Source organism: Lichenostomus cassidix, chromosome 1, assembly GCF_008360975.1.
Source record: "Lichenostomus cassidix isolate B80296 chromosome 1, HeHo_3.0, whole genome shotgun sequence".
NCBI classification, from domain to species: domain Eukaryota; kingdom Metazoa; phylum Chordata; class Aves; order Passeriformes; family Meliphagidae; genus Lichenostomus; species Lichenostomus cassidix.
The window spans coordinates 90,341,200-90,355,926 of NC_139479.1; the positions used below are offsets into that span (position 1 = coordinate 90,341,200).

General features: G+C 47.7%; 1 protein-coding gene across 1 annotated transcript in view; it reads left to right on the top strand.

The window, feature by feature from the left end:
* The window catches only part of CASQ2 (calsequestrin 2), a 32,103-nt gene extending 20,252 nt beyond the window's left edge, over window positions 1-11,851 (top strand). Inside the window, exons 7-11 of the mRNA XM_085070526.1 lie at window positions 3,376-3,421; window positions 6,137-6,191; window positions 6,868-6,968; window positions 7,371-7,445; window positions 11,167-11,851. Of these exons, the coding sequence (XP_084926652.1) occupies window positions 3,376-3,421; window positions 6,137-6,191; window positions 6,868-6,968; window positions 7,371-7,445; window positions 11,167-11,376 (487 nt within the window). The 3' untranslated portion in view covers window positions 11,377-11,851. The remainder of the gene's footprint in view (window positions 1-3,375; window positions 3,422-6,136; window positions 6,192-6,867; window positions 6,969-7,370; window positions 7,446-11,166) is intronic.
* The last annotated feature ends 2,876 nt before the right edge of the window (window positions 11,852-14,727 follow it).

Genomic DNA, 14,727 nt, shown 5'->3' on the forward strand with positions numbered 1-14,727 from the left:
AGCATCAGAAGGCTGATTAAACTCAACCATCTAAATGCTAGCCTAATAAGGCAAACTCTTCATCAGCACAAAATTGCAGTGGAATGCCCCAAGGTCTCACATATTTCATGACATTTTGTGGTACTTGGTAGAAGCAAGGGGGTGAGCCATGTATTTTGCAAGCACCAAAGCTCAGAAAATAATTAAATGGAGTCCATAAAATCATATATCTGAAATCCCAAACCTGCCAAGGTGCTGCCATGGCAGGGGAAGAAGCCTGAAGTGACAGCAATATGTCCCCAGTAGTTAATGCCGAGCTTCTCAGAGCAGAAGCGCTTCATCCTGCCTTGCCACCAGTAAAGGACCTAAAGCCACAGGCTGGAATTAGTCAGACAAGGAGATGATCTGTGGATTAAAATGAAGCAACCTCAGCAGCTGCTATGTGCCAGTTCCCTATAGACAGCTCAGCAGGATATTCCCTGAAGGAAGGAATAGAGGACCACTGGCCTCCTCCCCTTCACACAGATATGGGGCAAAGCCCCACTGCCATCTCTCTATCCCACTGAAGGAACCCCATCACATCACTGGGAAAAGCTACCACTGGTCAGCTCTATCCAGACTCTTTGGCATGCCTTCAACAGCCCTTCCAAAATCAGCTTTCCCACTACTGTGCCCAGGCAGGCTTCACTACCACTTCCTCCAGCCCTGCACAGAAGTTGGGATTTGCTGAGCTTTCTTTGCAGCCTCGAGACAGGAGCTGAAGCCCAGGAGGAGCTCAGGCACAGCCTCTCAGCTGAGGATTCCCTGGGCAGCTGCAGGCTGTGATGGGAAAGTTCATCCTCTCCACAGAAGGTCAGGAAGACAGTGCTCAGCAGCACAGAGTGACTTGTCCAAGGCTGCACAGATGGGTGTCCATCTGGGCATGGTGGCCACTGCCACTCCAAGGACTCAGCCCAGATTTTGCTCTCAGTTGCACAAACACAAATTGCATGGTACAGACCTCAGGGCTGATTCCTCTTTCATGTGCAAAATGCTGGGGTTGCAGCCCCACTTCTCTTCAAGTATGGTGTAGCAACACGGGGGCTGAATTGTGTTCTCTCTCACTTATGCTAACCAAAGCCCACTTCCCTCACTCCCTCCAACACAAAAAGAAAAGTACCCAGAGTAACAACACAGCAATCATTATACGTGGGTGGGGTCAGCTCCTTCCCACTGAGTTTCATTTCTCCAAGAGCTTCCCCCAGAGAATAGAGGGGAAAGTGTCTTAAAAGCCAAGTACAAGCCTAAATTCATTATGTGCATTCACCTGATGTAATCCTAGTTTTGGACCATCAACAATGAGAGACTTGCTGGTTCAAAAATTGTATCCCTGATCTTGTGTTTAGTGGCTATTTCTTCAATTTCTATAGTTGTTTCCACCTTAGTTCTATTTTGATACTGAAAGTACCAAATTGTAATGAGTTCAGCAGTATGCATTTCATCAAAAGACCATTCTTATTTGTTTAGTTTATACCTGCTACCTAATAATTACCTACCAACCCACCTAATAATACCTACCAACTCTTGTCTTAAGAGGAACAATGATTAATACTTAAGGTAATATGTAGGGAGAGAATCACAGAATATTCTGAGTTGGAAGGGACCCACAAGGATCATCAAGTCCAACTTTTAAGTGAACAGCCTGTGCATATTCTGTGCATATTGGCCATATTCTAAGATATTCACTTTTTCTTTACCATTCCAAATTTTTTAGAATACCTGCCAAATCCCTCTTCAATTGCTACTTTCACAAGATAAATGCTTTTCTATTTAATCTTCATCAAATAGAGATTATTCCATACCTTCACTCCCCACTGCCATGTTTCCAAGTGCATTTTTCAGTTGTCCATGTAATCTCCATGATGGGATGACCAGAACTACCCATACATTCCCTGTGGAGGCTGGCAGTGTAGCTGTCCTCTGCCATAATGTATGTTCTACTCCTCAGCCATTTCCCAACTGTTTGTAATCCTCTTTTTGCCTTCTTCAGTTGGAGCTGATGCTTTCTTGATTTGTGACACCTGGGCCCCTTTCATGAGAGCCAACAATTAATTACAGCTAATTTAGAACCCATTGCTGCACGTGTAGAATCAAGGTTGGTTTTCTGCAAGTGTTACTTGCTGAATGTCTGTATCATGCAGACACTCAAGTCTCAGGAGGTCCTCTGTATCAACTCATAGTGAGGCTTTTGTTGGTTGCCAAAGAATTGGATATGATAAGCAAATGCTGCAATATTCCTATTTCCTATCCTTTTCAGATTGTGTGAGAATATGTTATGCATATGATCACACCAAAGAATATGGTGTGAATCTTAATTGGTTCATTCCCTCTGTCATGAAAACTGATCATTCATCCCTACCTTCAATGTTATTAATCCACAGGAGAATCCCCTCCTCTGATCTAACTGCAGCTCAGTTCTGTGGCTCCTCAGGTCCTTTAGGAACCTCTAAAAAATCCTTCTTGTTTCCATGGCTCTGGTGGTGAGGCAAACTCAAGCAACAGGTTACACATCTCACTTATTCCACCAGGTTCTGGCGACAGGCTGCCACTCCTTCTACAAATCTGTTCTGAAACTTTATAGACTGACACTTCTCTTTGCAGCAGGTCCTGGGGCAGGTCAGTCAGGGAGACTTGCTCTGCTGGGGTCCTGAACAGCTGATGCCACAGCTAGCAGATGTGCAAAGTATGACTTGTGCTTGTCTGCCATGGCCCTGTGTTCCTTGGGTGCCCCTCTAACACCCCAGTCAGCTCTCGGCCTGCCAGGCTCTCTGACAGACTTCCTGATAGAGATGTGTCTGAAAATATATGCTTTTAATCTTTTATCCTTTATGAAATACTTCTCAAAAAATTTGCTTTCACCAGTCTTAGGGTTTAAATTTTCTTGTCAACAGTGGTTAGGATCTAAATCTTCCCAGAGTTTATTCTGTCTTTGCTTCAGTAGAGGTGGGAAGGATTTCTGTGTTGAAATTATGCTGGGGTGAAAGCAGGAGAAAGGGGGGACAGAGCCCATTAGGAATATCCCAGGGACTGCAAGGCAGAAGTGAATGGGTCACCTCGTGCTCTCAGCACAGACAGAGCTGGCTGGCATGTGAGGGGCTAATTCATCAGCACATCCCAGCACAGAGAGGCAACTCATCTTCCCAAGGAGGAATAGTGGCTGCAGTGACTCCAGTGGGGCCAGGGGCAGGGTTTTATCACCATAAATAAAGACATAAGTTGACCTACAGTGCCCTCGTGCTTGCATTCAAAATGTGATGGCTGACTCCAGCCACCAGCCAAACGTGCCATGGTGACTTTTTCCATAATGTGTGGCAGTGCTGGATTTGTCCTCAAAGAGCCTTTCTGTCTTCCTTTCAGGGCCACCTTGAGGAAGCTGCGCCCAGAGGACATGTTTGAGACGTGGGTAAGCACATGTGGTGGGAAGCATTGTGTCCCCTGCCAGCTTCCAACAAGAAACTGCTGCTCAAGGGCTCCAGCCTCTGCCTGGGCAAAACATCATCTTTTCTTCCTTGCAAGGCTACTTTCTCTCTCCTGGAAAAAAGGGAAAGCCTTGGCTGTGATGCCTAGTGCCTGAGTTGAAACAGGGTGCTCAGATGCTTTGCTCAACAGCTGTGGATAGCTGGGCTGGCTCCTGCTTGCCCCACAAAGGGAAGAGGGAAAGCTAAGCAGTGGGTGAGGCTGGTGTTGGGACTGTGTAGTGATCCTGTCCAAGGATGCTCCATCTCAGCTAAGGGACATCAGTGCTGGGGTGGGGTGATTTCCATGGCCTGCTTGCTGGGTGAGCTACAGAGATTGTGCAGATGTCCCACGGAAACTCACAGCACCATAGACTGGTTTGGATCTCTAAAGGGACCTTAGAGATCATCTAGTTCCACCCCCCTGCTGTGGCAGGGGCATCTCCACTGGACCAGGTTGCTCAAAGCCCCATCTGACCTGGCCCTGAACACTTCCAGGGACTGGGGCATCCACAGCTTCTCTTCACCTTCTCTGTTCCAGAGTCTCATCACACTCACAGTAAAGAATTGCTTCCTAATATCCCACCTAAGTCTACCCTCTTTAAATTTAAAGCCATTCTCTCTCATCATGTCACTATAGGTCCTTGTAAAAGTACCAGAGCAGTTGTGCAATTCAAAATGCAAGTGAAGGCAGGCAGTACAGTTAATTACATAGATTTCAAAGTAGACTGTGCCTTGATTGCACTTCTCAGGGTGCAAGCAAGCTGCAAATCAGGAGCTGTGAAGAATTAACCAGCATTTTGGCCCCTATCACACACAGAAGACTCTCACAGTCTGCAGGGGTGAGGAAGAAGAGAAGGGTGAAAATGAAAGAAAAATTGAGTGTAAAAAATATCCCTTCACTGTGAATGAATATGATGTAAAAGCTAGTCAGGGGCCCTCGAGTGAATGCTGAAAAACAAAGCTGAACAGGTGCTTTACAGACACCAAGGAAGATGCAGTCATTCTTCCAAAAGGCTCAACACATTTGTAACAGCATTCAGATGCTGCCCTTCTTGGCTGTGTAACATGAAACGCTGCAGGACTCCAAAGTGGAAAAAACCTTGGGAGTCTTTAATACAGCAAGGCACGAGGTAATAAAACTGAACCAGGAGTTATGAGTCACTTAGGCACAATGGCTTTTCATTTTGTTTTGAAATACAGATTCTGTATAGAACACAGCTTCCAAGATCCACTGAAGCCCCTCCAAGGTTATTAATGGAGCTTCAGTTAGACCCAGATTTCACATGCAGTGGTTTTGCTTTCGTACTGAACATATTCTAAAGCAGCCTCAGGAAAAGTGGGAATGCACAGGTGCTGCTCAACCAGCAGCCTGGGAATACAGATCTTACCTCTGCTGCTAGCAGTGGACTCCTACCTACAGAAGACAGGGGGCTGGATTTGCTGCAAGTTCACAACATCCTCAGTGCCTTCACTGGAGTTAGTCCAGTTTTATTTGCTGCCTTGTAGGCCAGAATAGAGCTGTATTATATAGGTATACACATATAATTATATATGGCATATAGATACATACTTTTTATGTTGCTGTCTGACAGTGCTGCTGGCAAATATGAAGAAAAAGCAACAGCATAAATTTTGCCTGCTGTAAGTGGTCTGAATCCCAAGTAAATCTGACTAGAATGTCCCGGTGAAAACATATTCCCTGAAGACGTCCACAAAGGCTCAGCATCCGCTATTGTTTTTAAAGATAATGTTTTCCACTTAATCTTTCAGGGGTTTTTTCCCCTTTCATTTTTTGATGGTGGCTTTGTCACCTCTGGGCTCAGAAGGGAAAAGAAATTAGCATTTAGATGGGAATTTTTTTTTGCATTGAAACCAATTGAAATGGAAACAGGGACCGACAGCGGGTGAGGAAGGCGAAACCGATCCATAGGATAATTCAGAGATGACATTCATAGCAGGCGGATGATGAACCGGCCAGCAGATCCATTGGCCTTTGCCAATATCATTACTCACGTGTTTCGTGGAGAAAAGTAATCCACCAGGCTGTAATTGCTGTCCTCCACTCGTTGGAGCCCTGGAATAAGCCCCCCACTCAATTTCCTTCACTGCTCACAGAGATCCTCACCTAAAGCAGAGACCCTTCACCTCCCAAAAGGGGCCCAAATGAGTCACCTTGCCTCTCATATTGTGAGAAAACCTCCCTTTCTGGCCCCAAAGGAGCATGTTTTGGGGCTGAGCATGGTGGCAGATATTTATTTCCCTGTAAACCGTCTCCTGGGAGCTGAACATTTATGAGGGTGGCTGGCCTCAGGCATGAAGGAGGATCCTCTGTTCTCATGCTAGAGAGCACTTGACCTTTTCTGCAGAGAAGCTTTCTCCTCACACCATCAGAAGCTCCCTCGCTATTGCCATCATGGTCCCCATTTCATTTTTATCTGAAGAGTTTCAGCAGCCCTACCCAAACCACCCTGTTCAGCACCTAATACCTTCATGACTCAGCGTTACCTCAGCTCCCATTTCTGGTGTCTCAGTGGGGTTCTAGTCAAACCCCCCTTTGCAATTGTCCTTTTTGAGGGCATCCCACTGCTCCTTGTCTCCAGCAACCACCCAGACTCTGTCTGCCTTCCCCAGCCTGTCAGTAATTGTTGTGTTGTTTCCAGGAGGATGACATGGAGGGTATCCACATCGTAGCCTTTGCTGAGGAAGATGACCCAGGTAGGAGACCATTTTCTTCCCTGTGTGACTCTCCATCCTTCAAGAAGGTGTATTTTCACATGCTTTGTTTACATTGTGGAGCCTAGCAGGATGGGAAACCCCAGCCTGCTGGGATGGGAGCTGGGATGCTTCTGGGCATTTATGCTAGCATGTGTGCTAGCCAGGACTCAAATTTTGGATATAAATGATTGCCTGGGAAGAAAACAGCCATTCCCTCCACCCCAGTACCAGGATTTGCTCCCTAAGTCTGCGTCCATCTAGCTGTGTGGCTCGGGGAAAGTGCTGAGAGGTGGGTGTGGGATAGGAATGTGGGAAACCCGAGGCCACCAACTTCTGAAAAACCGTGGCATCAGTGCTTCTCAGAGCCATCAGCAAATGGGAAAGCTGTGGCCTCTTGGGGGCTCAGTTCCTCCCTCACTACAAGAAAATAGTGACATTGTTCCACTCCACGGAAGGATTACGGGGCTTAATTCATGTGTAACTAATTTCAATACCCGAGGAGGATGCTTGAAATTAAAAGCCTTATTATCAAAAGAAAGCGCTGGGAGACAGCATTTTAATGAGAACTATAAACAACTCCTATGTGCACAGGGGAGCCAGGGAAGCTGGAAACCCCACAAGCAAAAAGTGCCTGTGCGTCTGCAGGAGAGTTGCAGTGCTTCATATATCATTTCAGATGGCTTTGAGTTCCTGGAAATCCTGAAGCAGGTTGCCAGGGACAACACTGACAATCCCGACCTGAGCATTGTCTGGATTGACCCTGACGACTTTCCCCTGGTGAGTGGCAGAGGCTCTTTGCCTTTAATTCAGGGTTTAATTCAGGTTTAATTCAGGGATGGGGTGGGTGTGAGGGTGTGGGGGGAGTGTGTGTGCACTCACACGAGTGGAGGAATTGCCCCAGGGAATGTGGGACAGGCGAGGATGGGAAACTGGACCACAGGCCATCTCCCTGAAAGCTGCTGCTTGTTTGGGTCTGCCTCAAGAAGGCGTTGTCTTGGGAACAGCCCCGGAGTTGGCACTTTCCTTTGCCATGTGCGGCAGCCCCAGCTTCCCTTCAGCCTCCCCTCTCTCCCGCGCACGCATGGATGCACATTCCTTGCTCCACAGCCCAGCTGGCTGAGCTCATGCAACGGGGCCTTGCAAGCACCCCTGTCTGAGCTTTGTGTCTCACTCCTGCAGCTCATCACTTACTGGGAGAAGACCTTCAAGATCGACCTGTTCAGACCACAGATCGGGGTGGTGAACGTCACGGACGTGAGTAGCCTGTGCCCAGAAAACCCAGCCATCCCAAAATTAGGGTGCTAGAAAGGGTGGGACCTGAGGTCTGCTAGAGTCAGTGGGATTTCTGCTGTTAAGTGCAGGTAGAACAGGCTTTTTCCCTGGGGAAAAAATAGGAAGATCTTACCAGGGGTTTGTAACACCTGCCACAGGGTGTCTGACATCTCCAAGGTTGGGCTTGAGGGCTTTGATCTGAGTGTTTCTGCTGACAAATCACACACAAACCACGTCTGCTGAGGACAGGACCGGCCTCTGTGGCCTGGGATTCAGGCCTTTGCCCAGCTTTGGTTTCAAGGTCTCACATTTCCACCTCGATCCACAGCACGCACCTTTGTCTATTCCCTGCTCCAACAGCTTTGTGGCTTTGTGGAGGAAAAGTGTGTGTACAGGGAAAAGAAAGCCATGCTTAAGGGAGGAGGAGAAAAGGGAAGTTGTTTTTTCTGCAGAAGCAAAAGGGCACAGCTTGAGTGTAGGAGGGAAAGATGGTCCCCAGCAGATGACAGGGAGAAACTGCACAGCTTGAAAAAAGCTAAATAAATACACAGCTTTAAGAGAAGTGCAGCATAAATTGGTAATGGAGTGATCCTGCTGTGGTGAGGAGGGTGCACTGGGATTCATCCAGGCCCTCCTCCCCCTCAGCCACCGCTGTGCAGGGAGTGCTGGGGCGATTTGTGTGGGAAGAGGAGACCTGCCTGCCCCACACCTGCTGGCAGTGAAGGTTTCCACAGCTTCCCACAGGCAGCAGCTGCAGAGAGAGCCCTGCAAAGTCAGAGGCTACTTTGGCCCAGCTGAGGGAGTAGCAGCACCTACAGCACCTACAGCACCCACAGCTGTGCTATGGGGACAACTCTCTGGTTTTCACTGTGGTTATCTTCAAGCCAGCAAGCCATGGGACTGATCCTGTGTTGCCCAGAGGGATCCATCTGACCCTCACCAGCGGAGATCTCGGGACAGCTACTGAGTGCAGTGTGATATGCTTCACCACCCTGACACAGAGAGAAACCATTCTTTCCTCTTTCTCACAATAACAGTCCAGATGATCAGAGAGCCCGTAATGCAGTGTGTTCCTGCCTGGCTCACCTATTACCTTAGTTTACTTTTAATGTTTAAGTGCTGGCTGTTTGTTTTAACCCCTTCAAAATGAACCTGTGTGGGTATATAAGTGTCTCTGGAAGTAGAGATCTCTCCACCACAGAAGTGTTTGTGAATTGGTGCTTGACTTTGTGTTTGAAATTTGAGTCATAAGTGAATCTGATGTTTCATTAGAAGAGAGCAGCAAGGGACTGTGAGTTGGGATGAGTGTGCAGGGCTGGATGCTGGTTTGGCTCAACACTGACTTTGCTTCCAGCCTCCACATCCTCTCACCTGTGTCACCCCAGAAAAAGAGGGACAGCAAGGGTGTTTTGGACAGTTGTGCCTCCTGTTAAAAGAGATGCTGCAAGACCATAACATAGGAGACGTGATGAGGAAGGCAAAGCAATGGTTTCATGAAGAAAGCAGAGCCCCTGGATCTTTCCCATCCCATTTAGGGGGTTGAGAGGCCGACTTGGGAGTCACAGAGTAGTTTCAGCCCTGGCTGGATGTGAGCTTTTTGCCTGTAATAGGGCAGTACTCCACCAGACCATGGGGGAGATACCAGGAGAGTGAGGACCCAGTGAGTTAAAGCTTCTTAGCAGAATTGTTAAGGGAGAGACAAAAGGGAAAAGGGCCAAAATAGCATCTGTCACCTAAGATCATAAGAGAAATGAATGGATAACCCAGAAGGAGAGCCCAAGTCTTCCAGTCTTTTGCCCTTATTACATGTATCTCCCTTCATTACATTTACTGTGACTGGTCATGTTTAAGTCGTGGCAAAGCTACACTAAACAGCAATCAGTGGAAATTTATGGATGTAGCATTGTCAGCAACATGAGAATCATATGGAAAGCAGAATTAGGTAAGAACTTATGCCTTATTATTCAGCAGTCACTCAGAGACCTGTAAAAACTCATGCATTATCTGGCTTTGACATAGTAAATGTTCCAGGTTGTTGATTATAGTATTTGCAGGTTTTATTTCATTCCTCTTAAGTCCTTTTTTTATTTCTCTAGAGAGATTTAAGAAAGTTCTAGGTTGTTGGGTGATATCTAAAACAAACACTGAGCTCATTTTGTTATTTCAGTGTTACATCACTGCATTCAGCCAAGTTACACAGGTACAAAGTGGGGCTTACACAACGGAGTGAAAATAAACACCACTCTTGGCTTCAGTGGACATAACCCCTGTGACCCCATCACTTCTGTAAAAACCTGCCAATGCAAACACCAGAGCTCCCAGCAGCCCCAGCTGGCTCATCACATTGTGGTGGCTGTGGCTCAGGACTAGGGCCATGATGCCCTGCAAAATATCTCTGCTTTATTTGCACAGCACCTTCTTGAGGTGAAATGTTGCCACTCCTCTTCCCATTATTTAAAAGTGTCACTTTTTGCCGCACGAACAGTCCTGAGGTTAAGGACACGAAAATTTGAATGAAGCAAGAGGTGCATGCCTCTCCATGGCTTTTTTAATTGCAGTTTTGGTGATTTAGGATGAAAATTATCCTAAATTATGATGAGAGACACAGCTTTCCTTGAACAGAAGTTGGTCTGGCTTTTTAGCAAGCCATAAACCAAAGAGAATTAGGTACCACATTAGGGGAAAGAAGTTGGATGCATTTGCCAAAGCTGGTAGTTATCTTCTGATATGTGAAGATCACTTGCTTCTGCAACATCAAATGCTTAATAAGATAACATCACAGCTCCTCTGCAAAATAGGAGGCTTTGATCCTGGAGGAGAGACAGTGAAAGGCGTTTTTCCAGGCATTTACCCAAGGAACCCATAGCAAAGTAGAGAGAAAAACTTTCATTTCCAGGTCTCAGAGACCATCTAAGCTGTGCTTTCCATCCCTGGGTAACAGCCACAACTTAGTCATTGTCTTCTTGCTGAATTCCCCCATCCCCTCTGGTTTATGGAAGTAATGCAGAGAGCTGGAGGGAAAGAGCAGGGGCACCTGCAGTCCAGGGCATTTGTGTTTCTCACCATTCCTCAGAAGAGATGCATGGGAGCGTGGCTGAGATGATCTGAGGAAAGGCTCTTCCAAGAGCAGGAACCATTATCTCACACAGAGAGTCCAGAGCAAGGTCCTGAGGCAAAGGTGACTGTAAAAGGTTGGGGAGAAAGGGTTTTGACAGAGGGTTGTAAAGGTTCCAGAAAGAGGTGCCAGAAGGTCTCTGGATGGGAGGGAAACATGGTGATGTCCTGTGAGCCAGGGCAGTGCAGTGGGTGCTGGCAGAGGTCTCTTTGATATCTCTTTACGTAGACTTGGAGTCTCCAGGACTGTCCAGATGGAGTGAGGGATGCATCAGGTGAGCAGCACTCCTGCTCACAGGTATAGACAGCAGGCACACATCTCCCCAGGGCACACAGCACCACACTGCAAACCTGCTGACCAGTCCCACTGCCCCTGGGCAGACACAGCAGCACTTTGGGGGGACATGGTGGTCCCAAAGCTCGGGCAGACACTCTGGCTGAGCTGCCCACAGGCTGTAGCAGAGAGGCAGCTAATGCTGCCACCATCCCTGCATCCCGTGGTCCAACCCTCACCCCCACAACAGCCATGTACTTTGTCTCTTCCCTGTGTCCCCAAGGGCAGCTAATCCCCCATCCCCTGTCCCTGCAGGCTGACAGCGTCTGGATGGACATCAGAGATGATGATGACCTGCCCACAGCCGAGGAGCTGGAGGACTGGATAGAGGATGTGCTTTCTGGGAAGATAAACACCGAAGATGATGATGACGATGAAGATGACGATGACGACGACGATGACGACGATGACGACGATGATGATGATGACGATGATGATGACGATGACGACGATGACGATGACTAACTGTGCCTCTGTGCAGTTTGACTTGTGGGCCCCGAGAGCCCTCGCCCTGCGGCAGGTCCCTCCATCGGAAGACCTAAGTTTGAGCATCAGCAAGCACCGCTGCTCCTCCTTCCCCCCTGCCCCGCTCCCCCTGCCCTCGCCCTTGCCGGGACCCCCTCGCCTGATTCCCAGCGGTGCTGAGCCACCGGGATTGCCCCTGCGGAGGGCAGCACCTGCAGGCACCCAGCACCGCTGCAAATCATGCCTCCCAAGTAAGGACAGCAGGAATCTGCAGGGAATCTGCCCCGAGTGTCCCAGGGCAGGAGAAAAGTGCCTGCCTGCTTGCTGCCAGAGCGACGCAGGGAGCCGGTTTGTATTTTCTGTGTTCATCAGCCCAGCACTTAACATCCAAAGACCAAATATCACTTCAAGACATAGGGAAAACCCTAACTGTAAAGTTTAGCCCTTTTATTAAACACAATGCCCTTTGCAGCTACTCTGCCAAGACCACTCAATCCTGCAAGTTCTGCTGCGGGAGTCCATAGCTACTCTGTAACATGCTAAGAGCAGCCAAATGCTTTGGGAGGGGAGGGAGGTTATAGGGATGCTATTAAAGTTTTCAGTGACTCCACATAACGACAGGAGATTCTTGTCTGGCAGTGCAGTGCAAAACCAAACACCGTGGCCTCTGTCTGAAGCTCTTTTCTTGAAAGCTCAGGCCAGAGCTGGGGTCATTGCCTGATGTGAGACGTCAAAGCTCACAATCTGCTGGACAGGCTGATCCAGCTCTGAGCCCAATTCACTGAGTTTAAAGATCATGGCACTGAGCCAAGCCAATAGAAACATCCATAGGGAACCACCCTGAAGCACTCCTATTCCCCATGACCTTCCATCTTTAGCTGACTCTTCACCCAAAGCCTGTGTAGCATCTTTTCCCATGATCAAGACTTTGGGAGGGAACATATCCATCAAACATATTAGATAGTGGATGAGGTGCATTGGGGAATGAGCAGCAGATGCATTCAAGCTGTTTGGCTTCTGAGTATTTAGTTGCACAGTTACTCCCTGCTTGGAGACTCAGTTTGCAGTCAAGGGGGTCACTCACACAGCTAAGGGTCTGTAACACAGTCCTGGAGAGTGCAGCACCATCCATGTGCAGGTCACTGTGGCAGCATTAGGTCTGCCTGCTTTCCCATGCCAGCAGATTTCAATTGTCTTAGCTTCTTAGGTTTAGCAATAGTGCAATGAATGGAGAGTTTGGAGAGGGTTTTATCTTTATAAATACATTTATAAAGATGTTCTCCAGTTGCTCAGAGTTGTTAGCGTAGGTAGTGTACATATCTCCTCTCTTGCTACAAACAAAAAACATTGTTCTGACCATCCTTATACTGGCTTAGGACAGAGGAACATGATGTGAGAGGAAATAACAGTGTGAGGGACAGAAGAATCAGAGCTCGTTACACAAATGTGAAACAGCCTGATGAGAAACAAGGTTTACACACTATATATTTCCTTTATCAGATGAACTGCAAAGCAAGATTTTATAGATTTTTTTTTTCCCTGCCTGTTTATCAGTTTCTTCGATGCTCTCTACATTAGCTGAAATAGAAATTTGAAACTACTGGCATAAAAAGCTGAATTATTGATATGTTGCCATGTGTGCCATATCCCCTTGGTGGAAAGTGCCAGTATGAACAACACATAGCTGAATATCTCTCTGTCTCTGTGCACATGAATGAGCACTGTGCTGACATGGTAAATGACTGCAGGCCAAGTTAGCTCCTTGTTGAGCATCAAACACTCAACAGGTGCTTTTCAGACACAGCCTGTTAGAAGAATAGACAAGGCAGCAAAGCCCTCAGGTCAACCATTTGCCCTTTCTTGCTTCCCTTATGATGCATAAGCATTGTCTGGAAGATGAATCAAGTTTGTTTGGGGAGACCATTCCCCTGGTTGCTCTGGGGTGATGAACAACTTCCAAAAGTCTTGAAATTCAGTGTGCCCTCAGATCCCATCCTCTCTTTCACTCACACCCCACTCTCTGCTGGCCAACAGGGTGCTCAGCATTCTCCTTCTGCTTTTTCCTCAAGAGGTTTGCTGGAAGACCCCAGCTCAGAGAGGGAGCAAGCAGGACTCAAGGTCTCATCCATGCACACTGGTAAGGAGCAAGAAAAAGCAGAGCTAGCCCTCTAGTAGTCTCCTGGGCTGTGATTTAGGGACCCCTACTGACCTGAGAAAAGTACTGGCTTATCTTTACCTTTGGTCTGTTCCCAGGAGAAAAACACACAGTTTCACTCTGTGTAAGGCAACAGCCTGCACTGGCCGTGTGCCTCCACATCCGTCACTCCAAGCATGGAGAATAATGAAAAATTGCTCTACTGCCCTTCCTAACCAGCACAATCTCCAGACATGCCAATCGTCTGGGTGCTTTCTGCCTTCTCCTCTCACACTGTGGATGCCCCTCTGTTCTGAAGTGCCCCACTCTGGGTGCTCTGAGGCACAGATTACCCAGGCAGACCCTGCAAACAGCACTGGGGACATGTTCAAGTGCACAGGTGTTTCACAGGCACTTAAACACTTCAAAGCAAAAGACCTCTAGGGGGAAAAGAAATAAATAATGGAGATGTGTAGAGGCTGAACTCATACTGGGGAGTGGTTCCAGTGGTTTATGGAAAGTTTCCCTCGAGTTATGCAAGAAAGAGCTAATCCTACAGCTGCCACTCCTTCACGGTGCCAGGGATGGGGCTGCCCTTTCTCTCCTCCCTCACTCTGCCATTACAGTTCTCCTCGTTGTCTTTGCCCACAAACAGGAACTGTTTATGGTCAGCTTTTGGGATAAGCACATAAAAAGTTAGGAAAGCATTGCAGCAGAGGAAGGATTGCAGCCATGAGGATGGGTGGGCAGCAAAGCCTTTCCCATGTACCCCTAACACCTCCTCTGCCCCAGGATCCTAATCACCAGGCTGCTGAATGACACAATGCCCCTTGGGAAGGAGATGGCAGCTTAAATTTGAGTGTTTTCCTTGCAGGGGTGGGTAAGAGAACGGTATGGGGATGACACACAGGAGCCCAGGCACTCCTGGGCTCCTCTGGCACAAGTAGGAGCAACTGGCATTTGAAAGGCACTGGTGGCCCTGAGGAGCAAAGTCAGCCTAACCCTGCCCACTCTACACTGAGAAGCAAAAGGTCAGCACATTTGGGTGAGGAATCTGCAAAAAAACCTTTTATTTTGAAAAAAAAAGTGTACGTGGGCAGCACTGAGTGTTTAACAAGCACGTCTCTCTTCACAAGTAGTTTTTTTCTCCAGCATGTTAACTAGACATTCTTAATTCACATAAAGACAGGAATTGTATTTTATCCTCATCCAGCTGC